This window comes from Chiloscyllium plagiosum, chromosome 13 (assembly GCF_004010195.1).
Source record: "Chiloscyllium plagiosum isolate BGI_BamShark_2017 chromosome 13, ASM401019v2, whole genome shotgun sequence".
In the NCBI taxonomy this organism is placed as follows: domain Eukaryota; kingdom Metazoa; phylum Chordata; class Chondrichthyes; order Orectolobiformes; family Hemiscylliidae; genus Chiloscyllium; species Chiloscyllium plagiosum.
Genome location: NC_057722.1, coordinates 51,451,102 through 51,476,612, shown reverse-complemented (window position 1 = coordinate 51,476,612; position 25,511 = coordinate 51,451,102). Strand labels below are relative to the sequence as shown.

At 40.2% G+C, this 25,511-nt stretch overlaps 1 protein-coding gene and 1 long non-coding RNA gene across 2 annotated transcripts in view; one reads left to right on the top strand and one right to left on the bottom strand.

Annotated features, from left to right (window-relative positions):
* Positions 1-17,246, top strand: part of LOC122556014 — a 39,555-nt gene extending 22,309 nt beyond the window's left edge. The window contains exons 4-7 of the long non-coding RNA XR_006313434.1: positions 2,206-2,248; positions 13,445-13,603; positions 14,554-14,752; positions 16,746-17,246. This is a non-coding gene — a long non-coding RNA (uncharacterized LOC122556014). The remainder of the gene's footprint in view (positions 1-2,205; positions 2,249-13,444; positions 13,604-14,553; positions 14,753-16,745) is intronic.
* LOC122556012 (coiled-coil domain-containing protein 39-like) overlaps positions 1-25,511 on the bottom strand; it is a 144,561-nt gene that overhangs the window by 14,667 nt on the left and 104,383 nt on the right. The window contains exons 15-19 of the mRNA XM_043702364.1: positions 23,086-23,245; positions 14,079-14,185; positions 7,930-8,070; positions 6,300-6,479; positions 5,815-5,906 (exon numbers count right to left, since the gene is read on the bottom strand). Coding sequence (XP_043558299.1) covers positions 5,815-5,906; positions 6,300-6,479; positions 7,930-8,070; positions 14,079-14,185; positions 23,086-23,245 — 680 coding nt within the window. The remainder of the gene's footprint in view (positions 1-5,814; positions 5,907-6,299; positions 6,480-7,929; positions 8,071-14,078; positions 14,186-23,085; positions 23,246-25,511) is intronic.

The following is a 25,511-nucleotide window of genomic DNA, read 5'->3' as shown; positions in this document are numbered from 1 at the left end:
GCGGTGGGGGGCATCGTCGACCACGTCGGGGGGGAGATTGCGGTCCTTGAAGAAGGAGGCCATCTGGGATGTGATTTTTTGGAACTGGTCCTCCTGGGAGCAGATGTGGCGGAGTCGAAGGAATTGGGAGAATGGGATGGCGTTTTTACAGGGGGCAGGATGGGAGGAGGTGTAGTCCAGGTAGCTGTGGGAGTCGGTCGGTTTGTAGTAGATGTCCGTGTTGATTCGGTCGCCTGAGATAGAAATAGAAAGGTCGAGGAAGGGGAGGGAGGAATCTGAGACTGTCCAGGTGAATTTGAGGTCGGGGTGGAAGGTGTTGGTGAAGTGGATGAACTGTTCAACTTCCTCGTGGGAGCACGAGGCGGCGCCGATACAGTGATTTCACTATAACTTTTGGCCTTCTTTTGTAATAAGAGTATTTATATTTCAATTTTGGTCATGATGATACCAATAATACAGACAGGATAATAAAAAGTTCTGCAAATCAGTATGTGGAACTTGAAACCAAATTAAATAGTAGTACCTCCAATGTAGTAATATCTGTATTGTCACCTTAGCTAAGTGCACAATGGAATGGGAAAATAAGATTAAATAAATTATAGTGTATCTCAAAGACTAGTGTGGGAGAAGTGGCACCAGTATTGGAGAAAGTTAGAGGATGGGGTTATACAGAGGGGACTATCTACACCTGATCAGCATTCCAGCAAATGGCATAACTAGGAAAGTATAGAGGGTTTAAAATAAATACTGAGGGTAAGTGATCAAATTTGGGAAGATATGAGAAACCAAAGAGTAGAGTCAAGAAAAAAGAAACGAAAATGATAAACAAACTATGACAGGCGTAAAGACCATTTAAAAAAAATTTTTCTTCATTTTGGATTGTGGACCAAAATGAAAAAAGAGTACTGCTTTAAACCAAGGACTGTGGAAAGAGTTGCTGCACCTTTAAAAAGTCAACTGGTCCTACAGTTATCTTGACTAGACATCTTCACACTGTTTTGGTTTCCATATTTAAGAAAGTGTATAAAGTCACCATAGTCCAAGAGGACCAGAGGCCTGCTGTCTCATGAGAGAGAGAGAGAGGTGACTGGTGGTTTAACTCAAGGGTTGACATGCCTTGCGCAAGGTTGAGAAGATGGAACCTTCATGGCAATATCAACTGGTATGGAATTGAACACACGCTGTTGTTGAACCAGCTGCCCAGCCAACTGAATTAACTGACTCCCATGCACTTAATGTATATGCTAGCATTGAAGGCAGTCCAAAAATGGTTTACTTGGATGAATAGGTGACATTCAAGAATTGTTAAACAGGTTAGGACTTCATGCATTAGAGTTTATAAGAATAAGGAGTTTTATTGTAGCATAAAAGATTGAGATCTTTTTATTCATTCACGGGATGACAACATCACTGGCTCGGCCAGCCTTTATTGTCCATCCCTAATTGCTCTAGGGCAGTTGGGAAGCAGGCACATTATCCTTCATTGCTAGAGGGATGGAGTTTAAAAAAGGGAGGTTATGTTGCAGCTCTATAGGGTGCTGGTAAGGCCACACCTGGAGTACTGTCTACAATTTTGGTCTCCTGGCTTGAGAACTGTTGTATTGGCACTGGAGGGGCTGCAAAGGAGGTTCAGTAGGTTGATTCTGGAGTTGAGAAAGTTGGCGATTGAGTAGACTGGGATTATACTTAGTGGAATTTCGAAGAACATGGGGGGATCTTAAAGAAACATATCAAATTATGAAGCAAATTGATAAGACAGAAGTTGGAAGGCTGTTTCCACTGACAGGAAACTAGAACTGGAGGGCAGAGTCTCAAAATAAGGGGGAGCAGATTTAGGACTGAGTTCAAGAGCAATTTCTTTACCCAAAGGGTTGTGAATCTGTGGAATTCCCTGCCCAATGAAGTAGTCGAACATTCCTCATTGAATGTTTTAAAGGCAAAGATAGATTTTTGAACAATAAATGAGTTAAGGGTGAGTGGGTGGACAAGTGGAGCTGAGTCCACGAAAGGATCAGCCTTGATCTTATTGGATCAAGGTTACAGGGAGAAAATGGGAGAATGGGATTGAGAAATTTATCAGCTTTGATTGAATGGCATAGCAGATACGATGGGCTGAATGGCCTAATTTCTCCTATGTTTTATGGTCTTATGAATGGCTGAACAGGCCAGATGGCTTACTCCTGCTCCTATTTCTTATGTTCTTAGGTTACATTGCTATGAGTGTGGAGTCGCATGTACCTCAAACCAGGTAAGGACAGCAGAATCCCTTTTCTAAAGGACATTAGTGAACCAGATGGTTTTATTGTCATCATTAGATTATTATTGAATTCAAATTCCACAATCTGCCATGGAGGGATTTGAGCCTGTTTTTCCAGATTCATAGTCTAGGCCATTGCCTACCATACCCTGAACTCCCTTTGGGGTTAATATTGAGAAGCTTTTTCCACTAGAAGGGAATTGCAATTTTTGGGACATAAATACATAACATGGGTACGCTATTGGTGGAAAGGAATTTCTTCTTCCAGAGGATAGAACTCTCTGGAATTCTGTTCCCCAGAGAGTTGTACAGACTAAATTGAGAGATCCTCAATATTTCTTGCGTTTGTCTGAATTTATTTTGGCGGATCGAAGAATTGACCTTTACGACAGTTTCATGTTTTAAAAATGAGAAGAAAACAAAAGCAGTTGTTCACTGTTGGTGATTGACTGGGAAAATAGTCTAATTTAATTACTAATCTAAGGAACACTGGATGATTTAGTACTGCATGTGTTGCAGCTGGTTGGATGTTGGATTGCTCAATCAAGTGAGGGCCAGTGCTATCCAGCCAAACTCTGAGATTGTTAATTAAAAAAGGAAAAGGAGGGAGAAAGTGGATTCTGACTGGTGTTGGACTGGTGCAGAGTGATTTTGGATCTGGCTTTCTATTCAGTTTAAAAAAAAAACAATTTTGAATGTCCTGAAAAAAAATCCCAGTCTGCAAGAAATAGTTGAATAATTCTACAAGTCTACTGAATCTATTCATATTCACTGGTGACTCTCTTACTGGAAGGATTGGCATGAATCGTTTGAAACTGTAAATTGAACCGACAAATAATTCCTTTTAATTCCCTTTATAATTTATCCCTTAACTATGTCTGCCTGTCTGTCAACGCGTGAGTGCAAGTTATTAAAGAAGATTGGGTTGAAATTATAGATATTAATTATTCCTTTTTTTGTTCAGCTTTGCCCTGCTAAAGTTATAATATTAATAATAAATTTTTTTGGTTCATTATAAACTTGGTATCCAAGTTCTGTTTTTGTAAAATTTAGTTAAGAGCAATTGGACAAACTTAGAAAGTATTGTGAATCCAGTGTTGGCAAAAGTGAGGACTGCAGATGCTGGAAATCAGAGTCTATATTCGAGTGGTGCTGGAAAAGCACAGTAGGTCAGCCAGCATCCAAGGAGCAGGAAAATCGACATTTCGGGCAAAAGCCCTTCATCCTAATGAAGGACTTTTGCCTGAAACATAGATTGTCTTGCTGTGCTTGGCCCTAATACTAGCTCATTGAAAATATTTCAAGAGGTGGTAGATGACCCTCAACTCCCCTGATATTTCAAAATCCTATGAGCAGCGGTACAAAAGAGGAGTTGAGGCATGGGAAGGATCAGTCGTCACCTAATAAATGATGCAGCAGGCTCAAGTGGGTGAATAACCTAATCCTGATCCTATTTCTTGCATTCTAAAACTTGAAGGCTGTGTCTGAATGCACATAACTTTCAAAACAAAATGGATGAACTGATAGCACAAACAAAACAATCAGATGGCTATTACAGGGACATTGATATGGTTTGGAACTTGAATGTTAAAGGGTGCAGAATATTTAGGAAGGACCGGACTCAAGGAATAAGTGGGTGACTCTATTAGCTCATGATGCTATTAGCACACTCGTGAGGAATAACCTATGTTCAGGAAACCAAGAGGTAGAAGTAGCTTGGATAATAATGAGAATTGAGAAAGGTAAGAAGTCATTTATGCAAATGGTGTCCAGGCTCCCTAACAGCCCACAGTAGGCTAAGAATTAAATGATAGAAGTAATAGGAGCTTGTCAGCAAAGGCAGTGATAATTATGAGAGAACTTAAATTTGTGTACAGACTTGAACAATCAGCCTAGATAAGGCATTCATTGAATTACTTGAGGTGAGCTTGTTATCATATTTTTGGATCAAAACCGAGTAGTCTTTCCTATACTTTTAAGTTTTGGAACAAGCCAGGGTTCATTAATCATTCCCCTTCCTCCGTAACAGCGAAGCTCACTTCTCTTGGGCGGACAATACAACCAAGACAAACTGAATTTGGAAGGTGAGGGAGGGGGAGTAAAAACACAAATGCGCAAAGAAAAGGTTGTGATCTTCCTCCGAAGGAAAGAGAATGCAGAATTAATAGTAGGTGTGATGACTTGATTGAGTGAGAATCCACAAATCAGATCTTCATTGTCAAGTTAAACTTGAGAATTTAATCCTTCCTATCTCAGAAGGTGAGTTGGCCTTCTCTGCAAATATGCACGAATTTGCATTTCATTGCCACAACTTGCTGGAATCTTCCACCTGACCCACCTACCTTCTCTCCCACTTATACAACCTCACCTGCCTGGTACTCTACCCTCTTACCCACAAACCTGTCACCTTATATTCTCAACAATTTACGGTACACTCATTTCTTTCAGTGGTCATCAAAGTTGCTTTAGGATTTTTTAATATTTTATTTAGCTGTTGCTGTAAAAAGTGGGCAGGAGGAGGCGTATCTGCACTTCTAATGCTGAACCTACACAAAGTAGATTCTGGCGAGTTTAGTTATGATGGAGACATTGAGCAAGGCCAAACTCAAGATATCTGGCCATAAAAGTCATTGATAAATGAGCAGTCTCTAACTGGACCATTTTTTGGTTGGATCCAGAAGATGTGTGTCCTAAATTGAAGTGAAGTATAAAAGTAAAGGAATCTTGAGGGAACAGATACAGAAACCCCTATAAAGGTAGTGATAAATTAATACAGCTTTCCTTTTTATTAAATAAAGCACAGCAAGGATTTCAATTCATTTCTGGAGGAATAACATTGAAAAACAGGAAAGGCATTTGAGCCTGCTGTATTGTGAAATGCAAAGAATATTATGCAAAGAATACCACAAATGTTGGAGGTGTCAGATGCAGAAGGATGTGATCAGAACTAATACAACTATCAAAGACTAGGCAGTTTTTTTTTTCTCAAAAGAGAAGGCTAAGTAAAAAATAAGGGCCAATATAGAAAAGATGTTTTAACTTGTAAGGGATTCATTAACGATGGAGCTATAAACACAGGTAGTCAGAAATAAATTTTGGGTAAAAGCTATTTATCGATAGGGTGGAAAGAATATTGAACATGTTGCTACAGTTGAGGTAAAGAACATAAATGCTTTGTAGGGATACCAGATAAGCACATAATGATTTAAAAAAAGAGCAGAAGGCTATGCTGATGGTTTTAGAACAAGGGTAGTGAAAGGAAACTCCTATGTAATATAAATGCTAGTACAGATCAATTGGGCCAAAGGTCCAGTCAGTTTCTGGGTTGTAGATGTAGAGCAACCTCATGTGCTTGAAGAATTTCCACCTCTTCCCTCATTCCCCCCCCCCCCCCCCCCCTCAAAAAAAAACTTAATTGCAATCATGGACTTGATATAACAAACTAGTATTTACTAAATAATAAGTACTACTAAAATTAGTATTTAAATAGAATCTTTTTTGGTCACAGCATGTTTGCCTAATGTTTCACTAGACATGCTTATTTGTATAACACTAACCTTGTTGATGATGCAGAACTGTGAACAGATGGTGATCTTGAACTGTGATGACTACTTGGTGATGTTGGTGCACTTGGTAATGGTAAACCAGCCTAATAAAATAATTGGCAGTTAGGCTTCATTGACCTCAGATGTATCTTAATGGTAGATTTTTTTGTGAACAGACTTTCTATCACATTGTACAGTTTAAAACTTGTATATTGTGACAAATAATTACCAAACCAAATTATATTATGTTCAGAAGAACTGACTTGTGATGTTAGAAATAGAAAAAGCCATAGCTGTAATAGTTAGGAGTTGTCTCTTAAATGCTAAATTTGAATTTCAAACGGAAATTATTTCATAATTAATAATTAAAGTGCACATCTGTATGGTGTTGATACATTTAAAACAGATTTAAGCCCCAGTCTTAAACGCTACTGAGAAACATAAGGATTCATACCACTTGCTCTCAAAATCCGACATGATGGATTAACTTGTCTTACCTGGTCAAAATAAAGTTGAAGATCTGCAGTCAAACTCGGACAAGCATCCATTGCATTAGCCAATAGCTTATTCAATGACTTGTTAAAGTCTCGTAGTTCACGAAGATCAATATCTTGCTCCTCTTGGGTTCGTCCTGGACTTTTCTTGGCAGAACGGATATCTCTGACTACTTTAGAGCACTGGTATAAAAATTGATTCAACATCAGATGTTTTTAATCTGACAAATGTATTATCTTGAATACATAGCTACAAAAAACTTTGATAAGAATTTGTTTGGTGTGGGTGTCCCAGAGATATTCTCTGAAAAGATCTGCAAGTTGGCATCCTGTCTCCCTGATGTAGAGGAGACCGCATTGAGTGTAACGGATACAGTCAATGACATTTGTTAATGTACAGGTAAATTTCTGTCGGATGTGGAAGGATCCTTTGGGGCCTTGGATGGAGGTAAGGGGGGAGGTGTGGGCGCAGGTTTTGCATTTCCTGCAGTGGCAGGAAAAGGTGCTGGGAGTGGGAATCATGCCCTTCATGATTCCATTAACTTATATTAGGTCACCCCTCAGCCTCTGATGTTCCAGGGAAAATAGCCATAGTCTATTCAGCCTCTCCCTATGGCTCAAACCTTCCAACCCTGGCAACATTCTTGTAAATCCTTTCTGAACTTTTTCAAATTTCACTGCAGGGAGACCAGAACTGAATGCAGTCTTCCAGAAGTGGCCTAACCAATCTCCTGTAAAGCTGCAACTTGACCTTCCAATTCTGATACTTAGTGTACTGACCAATAAAGGCAAGCATGCCAAATGCCACCTTCACTCCCCTGTCTACTGCGACTCCACTTCCAAGGAACTATGGAAGGTTCCTATTCCTCAAGGACTCTTAGTTCAGGAACACTCCCCAGGACCTTACCATTCAGTGTACAAGTCCTGTCCAGATTTGCCCCATCAAAATGTCGCACCTCACATTTATCTAAATTGAACTTCATCTGCCACTTCTTGGCCGCTTTGTCCATCTGATCAAGGTTCCGTTGTACTCCTTTGGTGTTCACTACACCACCCTTTTTGGTGTCACTGCAAACTTACTAACCATACCTCCTATATTCACATCCAAATCATTTATATAAATGACAAAAAGCAAAACTTCCCTGTAGTGAATTAATTATTTTATCAGGAAAAAGTTGAGAGAAAATTAGAGAAACAAAGAATTGTAGGACAAACCTTTGTCATATGAAATGTCACAATGAAATGAACAAAGATGGGAATTTTAAAAAGGTTTTGACAGTTGCCTTATTTTTCAATTTGATAAACAGCTAGAATTCTCTTGCTTTGCTTTTCTGTTTAGTGTCTAGAAGCACTGCATTTTCCAATAAAAGATCACCTATAAAATATTAGTTGAGCTAGTTATTAATTTACTTGAAATTTCAATATGTAATCTATTTTCATTTCGTCAGTCTCCAACGTTGCTACTAGATAAATCTGATCATCTGTTGTAAAGTACTATTAATAAGTAGCAAGGTTTAAAGAGCCCAAAGAACTACTAATTGTCAAATATAATTGGTTCAGAGCATGGAAGCAATTTAAAGGAATGTGGTATTAATAATACTATGCTAAAACAGTAAAACTTAGATATACATACGTGTTTTGTCACTCTTTCCAACTTGAGTTTCTGATCATCCAGCTCCTTAATGAGATGCTTGGTTTTGTCATGTTGCTCTTCAGCCATTGCATGAAGTGCTGATTGATCTCTTAATAGATTGTCGAAGGTGTTCATCATGCACTGATAGAGAAGTTAAAAATTAATCTTTTAATTTTGGGGGAGTGGAGGACAATTTACAGAAAATCTTCTCTATATATCCAAAATGTTTCTAGCTTTCTTAGAGTGATAAGGGGATTATGCGTTGTGATTTTTATTCATTGATGACTTGAGCATGATTGGCAAAGCTACCATTTATTGACTGTCTCTCGTTTTCCTTGGGATGCGACACCATGCCATTTTGAATACAAGTGAGTGATTTTCTTTGCCACTTCAGAGCACAATTAACATTGGTATGGGTCTGGAATCTCACATCGGTCAGACTAGATGAGGATGGCAGATTTCCTTCCCAAACAGATGTGAGCAAATCACATGTGTTTTGAATTTCTCAATTCCACAATCACATTACTGATACCAGTTTGTTTTTTTTAAAATTCCAGGTGTATTTAAATTTAAATTCGCCAGTTGCCATAGTAGGATTTTAATTCATGATTGTCTCATTCTTGAATCTGAGACATTTGCAAATACAGCAAACATGAATAGTTGGTGATCAAAAGTTTGAGTTCCTGAAGAGGTAAAAAGGTTGAATGCAAATTTTCATACTTCTTAATTGATGTTGTTCAATAACAGTATTGCCTAGAAAAGAATAGTCTGTACTTACTAAGTCAAAATGAGAGGGCATAGGTTTAGGGTGAGAGGGGAAGGATATAAAAGGCACCTAAGGGACATTTTCACGTAGAGGGTAGTGCATGTATGGAATTAGCTGCCAGAGGAAGTGGTGGAGACTAGTACAATTGCAGCATTTAAAAGGTGGAACCTGTACATGAAGGATGGGTTGCACCTGAACTGGAGGGGCACAAATGTCCTGGGTGGGAGATTTGCTCATGTGGTTCGGGAGGGTTTAAACTAGTTTAGCAGGGAGGTGGGAATCAGAGCCACATATCTGAGAGGGGGACAGTTGGAGATGGGGCAGTGACAGGATGTAGTGAATCTATCGGCAAGGTTTCTCACTCGATGAAACAAAGGGATCGGTTAAAGTGTGTCTGCTTTAACGCAAGGAGTGTCAGAAATAAGAGTGACGAACTTACAGCATGGATCAGTACTTGGTACTATGATGTTGTGGCCATAACGGAGATGTGGGTTTTACAGGGGCAGGAATGGTTGCTTGCTTGATGTTCGAGGGTTTAGAACGTTTAAAAAGAACAGGGAGGGTGGAAAAAGAGGAGGGAGTGTAGCATTGCTAATCGGAGAGTGTATCACAGCTACAGAAACAAAGGTTGTTGAGGAAGGTTTGTCTACAGAATCAGTATGGATGGAAGTTAGGAACAGCAAGGGGTTTTCTACAGACCACCTAATAGCAGTAGAGAGATTGGAGAACTCATAGGCGGGCAGATTCTGGAAAAATGCAGATGTAGCAGGGTTGTTGTTATGGGTGATTTCAACTTTCCCAATATCGACAGGAACCTCCTAAGTGCAGATGTTTTGGATGGAACCGTTTTTGTCAGGTGTGTTCAGGAGGGTTTCCTTACTCAGTATGTAGACAGACCGATGAGAGGAAAGGCCATTTTAGATTTGGTGCTCGTCAATGAGCCAGGACATGCTGCAATTGTATAAAACACTAGTGTGGCCTCACTTGGAATATTGAGTTCTGGTTGTCCCATTACAGGAAGGATGTGGAAGCATTGGAAAAGGTGCAGAGGAGATTTACCAGGAAGTTGTCTGGTCTGGAGGGAAGGTCATATGAGGAAAGGCTGAGAGACTTGGGTCTGTTCTCATTGGAAAGAAGAAGGCTGAGGGGATTTAATAGAGACATACAAGGTGATCAGAGGATTAGATAGGGTAGACAGTGAAAATCTTTTCCTAGGATGATGACATCAGCTTGTACGAGGGGACATAACTATAAATTGAGGGGTGATAGATTTAAGACAGATGTCAGAGGCAGATTCTTTACTCAGAGATTGGTAAGGGCGTGGAATGCCCTACCTGCCAATGTAGTCAACTCAGCCACATTAGGGAGATTTAAACAATCCTTGGATAAGCACGTGGATGATGATGGGATAGTGTAGGGGGATGAGCTGAGAATAGTTCACAGGTCGGTGCAACATCGAGGGCCGAAGGGCCTGTTCTGCGCTGTATTGTTCTACATTCTAATAAGAAAATGATCGGGGAGAAGGTAGGGCCGATCAGGGATAGCGAAGGGAACTTGTGCGTGGAGCCTGAGCAGATAGGGGAAGCCCTAAATGAGTTTTTAGCTTCGGTTTTCATTAAGGAAAGGGACCTTGTTGTGAATGAAAACTTTGAGGAGCTGGGATGCAGGCTTGACCAGATCAAGATTGATGAAGTTGATGTGCTGGAAATTTTGGAAAACATTAAGATTGATAAGTCCCCAGGGCCAGACCAGATTTATCCTAGACTGCTCCGGGAAGCGAGAAAGTTGGTTGCTCAGCCGCTGGTGAGGATCTTGGCCTCCTCACTCTCCACGGGAGTCGTACCAGAGGATTGGAAGGAGCTGAATGTTGTTCCTCTTTTCAAGAAGGGTAATAGAGAAATCCCTAGCAATTACAGACCAGTCAGTCTTGGGTCTGTGGTCAGCCAAGTTTTAGAAAGAATTCTGGGGGAGAGGATTTATGACTATTTGGCAAAGCACAGTGTGATTAAAGGCAATCAGCATGGCTTTGTGAGGGGCAGGTCATGCCTCACGAATCTTATTGACTTCTTTGAGGAGGTGACAAGACAGGTCGACGAAGGTCGAGCAGTGGATGTGATGTATGTGGACTTCAGCAAGGCATTTGATAAGGTTCCCCATGGTAGGCTCATTCATAAAGTCAGGAAGTGTGGGATACAGGGAGATTTGGCTGTCAGGATTCAGAATTGGTTCGGTGACAGAAGGCAGAGAGTGGTTGTAGATGGAAAGTATTCTGCCTGGAGGTCAGTGTTGAGTGGGGTCCCGCAGGGCTCTGTTCTTGGGCCTCTGCTCTTTATAAATGACTTGGATGAGGAGGTTGAGGGGTGGGCTAGTAAATTTGCAGATGACTCAAAGGTCGGCGGTGCCGTCAATAGTATCGAGGACTATTGCAGGCTGCAGCGCGACATAGACAGGATGCCGAGTTGGGCTGAGAAATGTCAGATTGAGTTCAACCTGGATAAATGCGAAGTGATGCATTTTGGAAGGTCAAACTTGAATGCTGAATATAGGATTAAAGACAGGATTCTTGGCAGTGTGGAGGAACAGAGGATCTGGGTGTGCAAGTACATAGGTCCCTCAAAGTTGCCACCCAAGTGGATAGGTTTGTGAAGAAAGCATATGGTGTTTTGGCTTTCATTAACAGGGGGATCAAGTTTATGAGCCGCGAGGTTTTGCTACAGCTCTACAAGTCCCTGGTGAGACCACACTTGGAATACTGTGTCCAGTTCTGGTCTCCCTACTGTAGGAAAGATACAGAGGCTTTGGAGAGGGTGCAAAGTAGGTTTACCAGGATGCTGCCTGGACTGGAGGGCTTGCCTTATGAAGAAAGGTTGAATAAACTCGGACTTTTCTCTCTGGAGAGGAGGAGGAAGAGAAGAGTCCTGATAGAGGTGTACAAGGTAATGAGAGGAATAGATAGAGTCAATAGCCAGAGATTTTTCCCCAGGGCAGGATTGACTGGTATGAGGGGTCATAGTTTTAAGATATTAGGAGAAAAGTATAGAGGAGACATCAGAGATCGGTTCTGTACGCAGAGAGTTGTGAAAGCATGGAATGCGTTGCCAGCAGTGGTGGTGGAAGCAGAGTCATTAGGGACATTTAAGCAACTGCTGGACATGCACATTGATAGCAGTGAGTTGAGGGGTGTGTAGGTTAAATTATTATATTTTACATTAGGATTAAACCTTGGCACAAAATTGTGAGCCAAAAGGCCTGTTCTGTGATGTACCTTTCTATGTTCTAAAAGACATCTGGATGAGTATATGAATAGGCATGGTTTCAAGGGATATGGGCCAAGTACTGGAAAATACCTGGTCAGCATGAATGAGTTAGACCAAAAGGGTCTGTTTCTGTCCTGTACATCTCTATGATTCTAAAACAAGAACTGCAGATGCTGGAAACCCAATGCTACTCAATCCCTCCCCACAACTCTTTTTCCAGTACATTAATGCGATCATTGGAGCTGCTTGCCCCTCTTGTTTGGAAATGGAAGAAATTATCATTTTGCTTCCAATTTCCACCCTGATCTCACCATCTTTGACTCTTCTGTTCCTTAACATCTCAGTTTCTATTTCTGGGAATAGGCTGGTGACTGATATCCATTATAACTCTGCCAATTACCACAGTTACCTGGACTATACATTTCTCACACTTTTATTCTTGTAAGGACTCCATTCCATTCTTCCAGTTTCTCCATCTCATTTGTTCTGATCATGCCACCTTCTGCAGGGGCACCTCAATGTCCATCTTCCTAAACCAAGGAATCTCCAGGACCATGGTTGACAGGCTCTTAGTCCAATTTACCTTCTGCAATTCTGCCCTGACCTCTTCTCTTCCCTCCCACAACAATGATAGGGTTCACCTGGTCCCCCACATCCTTGGAATTTTAGCTGCTATTTCCGTCACCTCCAGTGGGATGCTGTGACCAGACACAGTTTTCGCTTATTTATCAGCATTCTGCAGGGACTGTTCCTTCCAGCCACCCTGGTCCACAACACTCCCAGCACCACCCACACGGCACCTTCACATGCAATTGCAGAGGGTGTAGCACCTGTCTGTCTTCCTCCTCCCTCCTAATATCCAAGGCCCCAGACATGCAGCAATTTACTTGCACTTCATTACATCTAGTCTAGTGTATTTGCTGCTCATAATATTGTTGCATAGAATCACAGAAACCCTACAGTGCATGTGGAGGCCATTCAGCCCATCCAATTTGCACAACCCACTGAAAAACGTTCCAACCTATCCCCATAATCCCATATTTACCATAGTTAAAAATCTAGCCTGCACATTACAGGGCGATTAACCATGGCCATTTCACTTAACATGCACATCTTTTAGACTGTGGGATGAGAACACACACGAAACCCAGGCAGAAATGGGGAGACCATGCAAACTACATGCGGACGGTAGTCTGAGGCTGGAATTGAACCAGGTCCCTGGTACTGTGAGGCAGCAGGTGCTAACTACTTTGCCACGATGCCACCCTTAACCCTCTACATTGGGGAGACAAAATACAGACAGGGTGACCACTTTGCAGAATACATACTAAAAAAATGACCCCAAGCTTCTGGTTGTCTGCCAATTCCATTGTGTTTCCTGGCCAACATTTCTGTGTTGGCCTGCTGCAGTGATCTATTTTTTTCCTAGCTGCTATCAGTTCTGACTAAGAGTCATCTGACTTGAAATATTAATTCTGCTTTCTCCCCACAGATACTGCCAGAACTCCTGTTTCACCAGCAATTTCCATTTTGTTGTTGAGTCTTAAAACTTAAGTTTTCCTTCAACTAACACGTGTTTCACCATATTAAGAGGGACATTGGGATCATAAACTAGTGTACAAAACCAAAAGTGCATATCTACTGTTTGGAGGTCAGCATGAAACATTCATGTTGTTTATTAGTAACTCATTTGCACAATTTTTCATTTAATAATCAAACCTAAAATAAAAATTCAGCATATTGAAATGAATGTCCAAATACTTAGAATTTTAAGTTTAAGAATAATAATGCCACTTTTCTGTTGTTATGGTCAATACCAGAAACAACTCTCAAACAATTGATTTCATGTTGAAATTTTAAATCTGTTTCCTTAACATTCATGGAAATAATAGTTCTGGATGTTAATATTACTCATTTTTTAAATGATCTGTTTAATCAACGACATCCTCCAGTAGGGAGACCACGAATGTGATCGGTTTTAATAATAAATTGGAATATTTTACAAATTTTAATAAGGAATCATTTACCTGTCCAGTGTTGTTATGAAAACAATTTATCTGAATTATAGAACAGCACAGTTTAATCTGCTTTCTAATGTTTGGAATATAATTATTGTAAATATTTACCTGAATATCCTCTTGAAGCTCTCGTATTTGCCTGCGCTTGTATCTGTACTTGTCATGAATGGCCCTTTTTTGTTCCTCCAACTTTAATTTATTCTCAAATTCTTCACCTATCAAGTTGTAGATAAGAGTACATTTAAATTATTTTAAAGTGTTGAATTCAGTAGATTTTGAACTTTGAATTTTCTGTGTTATAACACAGTAGATAGAAGAATTTGCTCAATTCTCCGTAAAAGACATAACAGCATGACCTTATGGTACTAATTTACTTGTTTACCAGTAAAAATGGCTGGAAAGGTTAGGACTGATGCACTCGGGAGCAATTAATTTTTTAACTTTGATAAATAATGTATTCTTCAAGAAGAGTAGTGTTAGATATTTGAATAATTAAGTTTTTAACTTGTTATGTCTGTCTCTTTTTTTCTTTCTCGATCAAAACAATGTATATTCTTTATTTTCTTTTCTATTTAATTTTCAGTTGCTGCTTCATATTTCCTTTCTTGGGCTCTGCATGTTTCAGTGAGCATAGCTGGTTTGGTTGGTCACAGATGCCATGAATGCTTGGTAGAAGGTGCCCCACTGGAACAGACATTGGACGAAAGGAAATCTGCACTTAAGGCCCAGTCAAAGCTTTTTTCCAAACTTATCGCACAAGGAATAGCAAACTTTTTTCCTTCGTAAGTGAAAAATCTGGTCAATGACTACACTTCAAAATTACTTAATTGGCTCTCCTATAACACTGTAGTTGCATTCCTGTGTGACTCTGTGTTATAGAAAATCATACAATAGGAATAATGGGGCCTATGGGAAAAACAGGATTGGGGCGAACCAGTAAAATTCGAAACAAAAATAGTAGTTAGCCTAACACAAACGATAGCACAGTCTAAGTACATTTTGACCTGTTGTATGGACCTGTATAGAGCAATTCATGAGAATCTTCAACTGATAATTCTCAATTGGCATCTATACCTGCTGGCTGCACTACATTCCAGCCAGTTTTCTAATCCCATCCAATGGTAACAAGTCAAATCCTATAATGAAACTTGCCTTAATAGATCAACGGCTGATTCTTCATTTCTTTTGCTGTCAGTTTTGTCGTTTATTTCAGAGGGTTTCACATTGTGATGCTTGGGGATGTCTGTCACCTTATCTCACAAAATCAGTCTGATTTTTTTTTACCTACCCCACCCTTTGGTGCACCTTTTACACATTCTAGCACCATCATATGTGCCATTTCCAAAACAACTCCCCATTGCTGGATATCCCAAAATTGACCAATCTCCGTGGTGTAGCACCATCTTTAAAAAGATATTGCACACCCAGACGACCTGTCATCTGGAGCTGCTATGCATGATTCCTGACATTGGCCCTGGACCTGGCAAACAATGGAAAATTTGTGCCTCTGTTTGTGGCCAGGGCCATGGAGATGCTGCTGATCAGGATGGGGTGATGCAGAAGCAGGACATCCTTTTCTCCCAGGCTACCAGAGGATGCCGTTCTCCTGGAACCTGGACCAAGGTTACCATTCAGACCAGTGCAGTCTCAACTATCTGAAGGAATGCACAGAATGTAGGAAGCTTCATTCTATCAGTGAAAGTGCCACCATCTTCTCGTTGACACCTCATATGCCATCTCTGCTACTGTACCTACATTTCCTGCAACATCTTCCCCCTCTCTCGACCTTGCTAACAGTTGACCCTGACTAACCCTGAATCTCTTCTGCACAGCCTACCCAGCCCCTCTGGACATATCCGCACATGCACCTAAAGTAACAATGTGCTACCCACTTTTCTCTCCCTCATCCTGACACTGACCACCCTGTGCAGCTGACTGACCATATCCCAGCTCCTGTATTGTTTTTTTTTTGTGGTTAGTTACCATAGCGATTAGTCACTGAAACAGATTCACTTGAGTCTGCAGATATTCTTTAACATCTGGACATATTTTTAAACAAAAATAGATTTTTAAAAAAAGCTCTTAATACAAATAACAAAGCCAAGTTTCAAACTGCTCCTCAACGCTGTCCTTTTACTGTTAGTCAATTCCAGTGAAATTTCACTCTTGACTCAACTCTTTTAAGTTTGCAAATTAACAGATTGCTCCCAGCTTCTTGTCCTCAGGCTGTAGACATTTTCATGATGCTTTTCCAAGTCCACCAGCACAAATATTTTGCACTACCTTTCATGGAAAAGTACAGAAGCTGACTGATCACGTGATGCTGATGCTGAATTCAGTCTTCTGTGCATCGCGACACCTAGTGCCGGTGATGAGAATCACGTAACAGCAAATGATAGTTCACTTTATAAAGTTTGTGTTACAGACAAATCGCATTTAATAAATGTGCATTATAGGAGAACCACCTGTACTTTAGTACTAAGATGATAATTGCTTTATATATAAATTAAATCCGATGACAGCTCTGGGGCTTTTATCCTATTTTTAGTATTTGAAATATGACTCTTCCCACAAAGAACAGCAGCTTTGATAATTCTGTCATGGAGAAAGGCAGTTTTTAAAATTGTCTGTGGAATATTTGTTTTTCGTATAAAGCTAAAATGCACGTGCTTTTTCCAAGTCATGTTATTATACCAAATATTTCTCATCAAAATGGATAACATTAATTTTGTTGCTGTCATGCCATGACAAAAACTTATACATTTTCTATTTTAGTGTGAAATAGATGGCACAACTCATCCTTCTCAACAGGCTAACTGGTTGCCATTACTGGAAGTTGAATTTACGCACCAGATCATTTTGAAGTATAAATGAAGTAGTATTCCAGAATTACTGATAGAATACACACAATGAAGCTCAAGTACTTTCAATAACTACGGGGTAGTTCTGGGATAATGTGTGTTCCAGCAGGACAATTTGGCTATAACATCGCTGAAGGATTAGGGAATGGTATTTTCTGGGGCGCTGACCTCTGTTGACAACAGCACGATTTCAGTGGGGATAGGTTTACATGCTTCGTTCTGCATGTGCTGAACTCTCTGTGCCATTCTGTGCTTGTGACATCAGTGCTGGTCTTCGTGCATATACGCGGTGTCGGCGCCCATCTTCATGTCATTCTGCGCATGCGCCAATGTCAGCTGCCGACAGAGCAGCTTTCTGTGAGAGGTATTGTACAGAGAGCAGTTTTCTTGCATTTTTAAAATGTACTGTGTTAAATTTGCACCTATTTTGTTAACAAATATGATTTCAACCTTCATTCAGGGTGTGCTATACTTTGCATTAAACGTTTGGGTGATTTTTGAGCGATCATGAGTGATATTTTTTGCTAGTCTGCCCCTAACCCCACTTTTTCCATAGGCCTTATTATTTCTAGAAGGTGAGGTTTCGCTGGAATGCAACTGAGGTGTTATAGGAAAATTACCTGCACTGAAGAAATTTAAAAAAACACAATTGCAAGATAGAAATCACTGTAGATTGTGTGTGGATATACTGGTTATGCCCACAGTTGTGTCATGAAACAGATGTCCCATTGGGAGGTCTGAGACTTACCAAACCAGGCCTTGAATCTTATTTAATTAATTCAGATGAGCTGCTGATATCTATTGCTCTCCAGTGGCAGAGCACACATTTCCAGTTCCTAACTCTGGATCACAAGTTAAGACCCTCTGGTATGTCATAGGTGTGGAAGACTATCCCAGCCTGGTAGCAATACTTGCACATGCTATGGATCTGAAAGGAACAAATCTTCTAACTACATGTCAAGCTTTAGAAATGTTTTAACTTCTATTTCAGTGTTAGTTTTCCACACCTGCTCAGCTCAAGGCAGCCAATTTCTTAAATGGATTCTAAAACAGGAATAAGATCACTCATTTACATATCTAAATTAACCAATCCAGTTTGTGGTTGCCAGAAATACAGCAAACATTTTATTAACCACCACTTACGGGACCAGGAGTGTGTTGGTTGATCAAATATTCTGTATAATCAAAGCGATGCATAACTGCAGTGAACCCTGACTAAGCGAAGTTTCGTGACATCAACATTCCTCAAAACGTCTATGTGAAAAAATCAACACACCTACTAAAATCTGTTAAAACACACAGTAAGTAATAGAAACATAATGCAGGAATATACTATGGAAATTAATATGACAGCTGTATAATTAAATTAATGGAGCAATGCATAGAATCTTGTGATAGATGAGCAGAGGCTGAAAATAATGGTAGCACAATATGATAGGTTAGTCAAATCATGTGATAAAGGAGCAAATGTTAAAGACAATAGTGGCATAATGTGATAGGTTAAGTGTAAAGTAGAAGACCATTGTGGCAGAAGATGATCGGTTTAGAAAGACAATATAAGCTAATATGATCGGTTATGCTAATGACTCGAGATACGTACAACAACTAGAAAAAGTATAAAAATAGTGAGCATCAAGAATCTGGGGCAATTAGGAAGCCATTTTCTGATTGTTACAGCTTTTGTTTGCAAATAAAAGTTTAACTTCTTGAGGAATTCTCTATGTCTCCTGGTGATTCTCACAAAGTATTGGGTACGACCTCTCCACAACAAATTTGGCGCTGCAAGCAGGTTTGGAAAGAGCCCTACCTGAAAAGAGGCATTAGTCACAGGGCATTTCGCAGTCCGCTGGGGACCCTCCCGAGCCTGACAGAATAAGGATTGGCCACCCACAAAAAGAGATAAGTGTGTTGCTGATAATTTGGATTAAATTCTAGCGAGTTTTGGGAAGATTTGTAGCTCAGGTTGAGGTCTGGATGTAAGTCTGCTCGCTGAGCTGGAAGGTTCGTTTTCAGACTTTTCATCACCATACTAGGTATCATCATCTGTGAGCATCCGGTGAAGCACTGGTGGTATGGCCCATTTTTTATTTGTGTGTTTAGGTTTCCTTGTCCACCACATCACCACAGGAAATGACATCACCAACCCAAGGAAACCTAAACACAAATAATAAGTGGGCTATACCACTAGTGCTTTATCAGAGGCTCACTGATGATGATACCTAGTATGATGACAAAAGGTTTGAAAATGATCCTGCCAGCTTAGCCAGTAAACTTACATCTGGATTAAATTCTGTAGAATGAGGGAGGTCCTCTCAGCAGAAAAGCTGCTGAGAGGTCTCTCTGATCCAAAGAATCCAATAATAAATTGAAATTTGAGGAGACTCGGAGGATTGATCGAGAAAACTGTGCAGTGGCATAGGTAGGAATAGAAAATATAAATTGTCTGAAATAAAATTCAGATGTGGCGTTGGTAAGTCCTTCTGGATATTGCCTCACAGATAACTAGGGTCTGAACAGACAAGGCAGGAAAAAAATCCTCGTAAATACTGTCTCTGATCAAACAAGGTAAGAGAGCAAATCCTGCAGATACTGCCCGAGGACAAGTAGGGGTCTGCTTGGGCAGGATAGCAAGTTCTGCGGATACTACCCTAGGTAGGTGTCTGCATGGGCAGAACAAGTGAAGTTACATCGTCTTTATTAATTATTTGAAACCAACGGCTGACAGATTGATGAGTCAAATAAAAGTTGAGACTAGAAATAGGAACAGCAGAGGAAAATAAATAACAATTGACGAAGTGTCATGAGACTAGTAAGATGAGGGGGAGTGAACTGTGAGGAAGGAGACAATAAGTTAATCGGTCGAGAATAAATATCATGATGAATAAAGGAACGGTAGTTGAAATATTGAGTAAAAAATTTCCAGTATCAAAACCAAATGATGAATCTAAAAACAGAAACCAGAAGAGAGAACAGGAGGCAGAAATACTAATTTTTTTCAGAGAGGAGGGAGAAAAACTGAGAAAAACATACCAGGCCCTAGTAGTGACCAGGCAAGCTGCCAAAGAACAAGATCACCTGTTTCCACAGGCAGTTTGTCAGGAATATGAATATGAGGAGTTACACAGACCCCCTCCCTACCCAAATACAAGTCAAAGCAGTGTCTCTTGATCTCTATTGTTTGTTGTGATTGTTTTTAAGAAAACAAAAAAATCAAAAAGGTCTCCCTGAAGCAAGAGGGAGAGAAAAAACTCTCCTCCTCAGTAGGAAACATCAACAGCAGTAATAAACACACTGACTGTGTGGTCCAGGCAGTTCAGAGGTCAGTTCCCCCTCCTTAACACAAAAATGCAGAGTCCTTCACACACTGATCCAGTTCCTTCACAGCCAGCTCTTAGAGTGAACAGAACTTCCAACACTCCTGTTTATTTCTTTTTTTTCTTAAAAATTTCCCCCACACTATCGCCCAACAGTGGTAGTGCTTATTTTTCTCCAGCAGCCGTATCGTGTGCGTGCAGGTGTCAGATAAAGTGAAGAACAACAAGTGCGTAAATCTTTATTTATATTCCACCACTAGGAAGAACTCCAATACCTGAGCGGTTGGTGACAAGCAGTGTCCTCAAGAGAGGGCAAATCTGCATGATCAAAAAGTGAAGGGGAGGACAAGGATTAAATCAAGAGTTAGAGGGGGAAATAAAATAGTCCGCTCCCTGCGGTGCCCATCTCTCCCTGAAAATCTCAAGGATGTTGGTGGACACAGTGTGCTCCTTCTCCAGGAGTGTCCCTTGATAAAGGGAACGGTAGAAATAGAAGGAGAAATTGAATGGGTTGAGGACGAGAATGAGAAAAATAAATTGAACCAGAGAAGGGAGGAAGTGAAGGGGTTAATCAATGAAAGACAGGACCAGAGATGGAGGAAATGGGAAAAACAAAAATACGAAGAGAGGGTGTGGAGGAGGAACTTTGATTACTGCGGACAGTATGAGAACAGGAAGAGTACGAGGAATTTCTGAACTCAAAAAGGAATGTCAAAAGGGGTGAGAAGAAGAATGACCCATGGAAGGAACAAAGGGGAGTAGAAAAGCAGGCAAAGAGGAGGCCCAAATGGGACCAGCAGAGGATGGATGGGAAAAATTGGAGTTTGAATCAGAGTCAGAATCTGAAGAGAACTCCGTATATGGGAATGATAGCAGGGAAAACAAACTCCTGTTTGAAAAAAGAATGATGCCATTGCTCATAAAAGGGAGAGAAAGGACTGTGATAGCACTGTGAAGTTTTCACCCAGCAGCATTTAAAGAGCGAAGCTATAATAATAGGAAAGCAGGGAGTGCCGTTGCAGATTAGAAAGAACAGATTTCTGGGGAAATGGTACAGTATGCCAGGAGCTGCTCCCATGTGACGCTGCCAGTAAATGAGGGACATCAATCCATGGACTTGGAACCCATGGTAAAGCAAGCAGAAATGATTAGTGATTGGCGAATGGCGGCACCAGTGGTCTGGAATTCTGGAAATAGTAACTATGTTAGAGTTGCAGTTTGTGTAGACTTGGTGAGAAACCCAAAGGAGGCTGAGGTGACTCCCTAGTGGAGTATGCCAATGATAGTTGGACAGGATGACCACCAAAAGGATAAACGGTTGAATGCATTGCCAATTATTTTATGGTCACGACATGATACAAATGTGGGGAGAATGAAGTCGGAAAATCCAGAAGAAATAAGATTAAAACAAAAAGCAATTCCACTAGAAGACCATAATATCCCTTAAAACCAGAAGCAGAGGAGGGAATTGCAGCAACGATACAGGTACTGCTGGAAGCAGGAGTGCTGAGGGAAATGAGCAGCCCATGTAATACTCCGCTGTTGCTAGTCCTAAAAGCAGAAATGTCCAGATGGAGACTTGTGCATGATTTGAGAGCAGTAAATGAGGTGGTGGAAAATTTGGCCGATAGTAGTCCCAAACCCACGTACACTATTGATTAACGTGCGTCAACAGGCAGGTTTGGTTTTCGGGTGTTGATTTGTGTTTTGCTTTTTTCAGTATTCCACTGGCAAAGCATTGCTGGTACTTGTTTACTTTTACATACAGAGATCAGCAGTACACATATTAGAATGCCGCAGGGGTTTAAGCATTTGCCACATATATTTAACCAAGTTTTGAAATCAGATCTAGAGAGTATACTGTTGGAGAGTACACTAATTCAGTATGTTGATGATCTGTTAGTCTGCTCAGAAAGTCAGGAACTAGGTGAGCGAGACACTAGTTTCCTTCTAGAAAAAATAGCATGTGGAGGTCATAAGGTGTCCAGGAAGAAGCTACACTTTTACAAACAGTACTTCAAATACTTGGGCAGACTAATTTCTAAAGGAACTAAGCTGATTGCACCAGATCAGACTGAGGCAATTACTAAAGCCCCAGACCGGAGATAGTAGGACAAATGATGCGTTTTTGCCAATGGCAAGATTTAGTTCAGACTGGATTGGGGAATATGTCAAAATTATGGCTCTCCTGAGGAAAACAGTGAAGGAGGCCGGACATTCTAACTTGAATGTTTTGCAGCGGAATGAGGAAGCTGCAACAGTTTTCAACACCCTTAAATAAGCACTGCAGTCGGCTCCAGCGATAGCCTTGCCTAATTATGAAAAGCTTTTCCACCTTTTACATGTCCAGCAGATAAGAAGTTTATGTTGCCGTAGTACTTACATAGGAGACGGGCGTAGGGAAACCTAAGCAAACTATTGCATATTATTTCACCAGACTGGATGAAGTGGCTCAGGGATATTCATAATGCAAGGGATATAGTCATCACTGTTATATATGGTAGTGGATTGCGGTATTCGAGATATACGTTTTTTGCCTGTTTATTAAGAGTGCTGGTTGATAAGGCGCTGGTTAAAACAAAGTTTGCTGTACCTGAAAAATCACTTGAACTAAATTAAGGTCAGAACTATTTAGGCATCCTTGGAGACTTAGATTTTAGGCACTGGAGACACCACTTAAAATTTGGTGTTTTTGTCTCCTTTGTGTTCTAGAATTGGACAAAGTAGGACTTAACTTTTCACCCTATTTTCAGGGAATTGCTGCCTGGGAAAGTAGTTACAAAATAACATTATCTTAACGATGTTTTCCAACTTCTTGCAATTATTTTCATGAGATACAATATTTGCAAAAGAAAGTGAAAATTTTGCATCAATACTACAATAATTTAGTTTAAAGATAACAATCGCCACTGTCTTCAGCTATGGGGAGAAGAAACATACTTGTTTCTGACACCCTGTTGAAAGATTTTTGGTATGTCGCATTTTGATTGTTGAGCAGCTGCAATGTATTCTCCAGGGCTCTTAGTTCTTTTTCACTTTTGGAAATTTTAGCATCAAGCTCATCCCCCTGACTTTGAAGTTCCTCTTTCTCTTGTGCAGCCTAAATGCATGAAGGTAAAAAGGAATGAAAAACAAACTGACAATATCACATTATTAAATCTCTAAAATGACTTGAATGTTACCATGGGTATCATTTGTCAAGAAGGTTTGACCATTTATTTTGGTGATATTTGTTGGGGAATGAGTGTTGACAAAGATTTTAGAAAATTTTGGTATTGAAGTAGTATTGGATATTATCCTCAAACACTGGAAGTGGCAGATAGAGACCTCACCTTATTGCTTTATGGCTGGTATTTCTTATGCTGCTCATTCTCAGAACTACATGAAACTGTCAATCTCCAAATGTCAGAATAGGGATTGGAAACTACGATATTCCACAATCACCGAAACTAACAATAGAATAGGTAAAGGTAAAGTCTCCATTGTCCTGAAAAAGATGACTGGTAATGAGCTTAACCGGAGTGTCTCAATACCTCAGGCAAAGGGTGAGGTTGAGAAAGTGTGACCAAGACAATAACATTACAACTGCAACAGGAATTGAACCTGTGCTGTTGGCATCACTGCATTTTAAACCAGCCATCCAACCAATTGAATAAAACTGGATATAGTGTATTTGGATTTTCAAAAAACAGTTAAGATCTCACACATATGGATCATGAGATAAAATTAAGACTTATGGGATTGTAGTGTATATTAGCATGGATTGAGAACTGGGTAAGGGATGGAGTAAGAATAAACTCGAACAGAATGGCAACTTATGTTGAGCAGCATACTGCAAAAATCAGATTTGGGCCTCAGTTCTTTATAATCTATAGTAATAACTTAAATGAGTGGTCAGAGTTATGTATCCAGATTTGCTGATACAAAGTGTGGTGTGGATAACCAGTGAGGAGGATGCAAAGAGGCTGTGCAAGGATAAGTATAGATTTGGATGAATAGGAATATGGTAGATAGAATACAGTGTGATGAAGTGTGAAGTTATCCACCTTGGGAGGAAAGATTAAAACAAACAATGTTTGTTTGTTTGTAAGTGATTGACATGTTTATATTGTGACAGTACTATGGCTTTGAGGTGTATTTTGTCCTGGTTTTTTTTGTGATGAGAGGTTGAGACAGAGATACCAATAAAATAAACAGCTTGTGATGCCTTGGATTTTTGTTTTGTATCCAGAACACAATGCGTTACGCTTGCCTTTAAAAATTAGAAAACATGGGGGACTAGGCTAATTTCTTCTTATATTTTGATGGGGGTTGATCTGGTCCATAGCAATATTCAAGAGTGATCTAGATGTATTTGAACACGAGTCACAGTAAGTTAACACACAGACCAAGAAATTAGAAAAGCAGATTGCATGCTTATTTGTTATAAAGGGACCAGGGCTAGATCCTCAACCACTTCAAATCTCTATCAGTGATTTCGATGAGGTCACCAAATAAATGGCAGCTAAATTTGCTGATAATACCAAGATAAGAGCATAAGTTGTCAAGCGGAGGTGGAGAGTCTTTCAAGGACTATAAATGTTAATGTTTGGTTTTACATGGGAAAATGTGAACTTGCCCTTTTTGGCAGGAAGAACAATTAAGCAGCATATGATTTAAATGGAGAGACATTGCAGAACTTGATGATACAGAGGGATTTGTACATGAATTATATGAAGTTAGTAGGCAGGCACAGCAAGTGCTTAGGAAGCGAATGGATTCTTGTCATTTATTGCAGGGGAGAGAAGGATATTCAATAAATGAACCTGGATGGCATCGACATAGACACTGGAAAACACAATAGCAGAAATAATCCTGTTGACCCACAATGTTGTCCTCACTAATATTTGGGGGATAGTGCCAAAATTGGGAGAACTGTCTCATAATTGTCAAGCAATGGTCTGACATAATCATACACATGGAATGATAACCTTTTACAAGCAATTTCCCATACTCTACCACCACCAGCCCACTAGCAGGACCAGATCCAACAGAGGAGGTGGGACAGTGGTGACAGCCAAGCTGGAATTGCCCTGAGTATCCTCAACATTGTTTATAATCCTCATGAAGTCTTATGGCTTCAGAGTAAACATGGCAAGGAAATCACCACCTGATTTTTAAAACTTCATTAATGGGATGAGGGTGGCGCTGGCTAGGCCAGCATTTATTCCTATCCCTAATTTTCCAGAGGGCAGTTAAGAGTCAACCACATGGCTATGTAAGCCAGACCCAGTAAGGATGGCAGTTTCCTTCTCTAAAGGACATTAATGAACCAGATGGGTTTTTCCAACAATACATTCATGGTCATCGTTAGACTCAATTCTAGA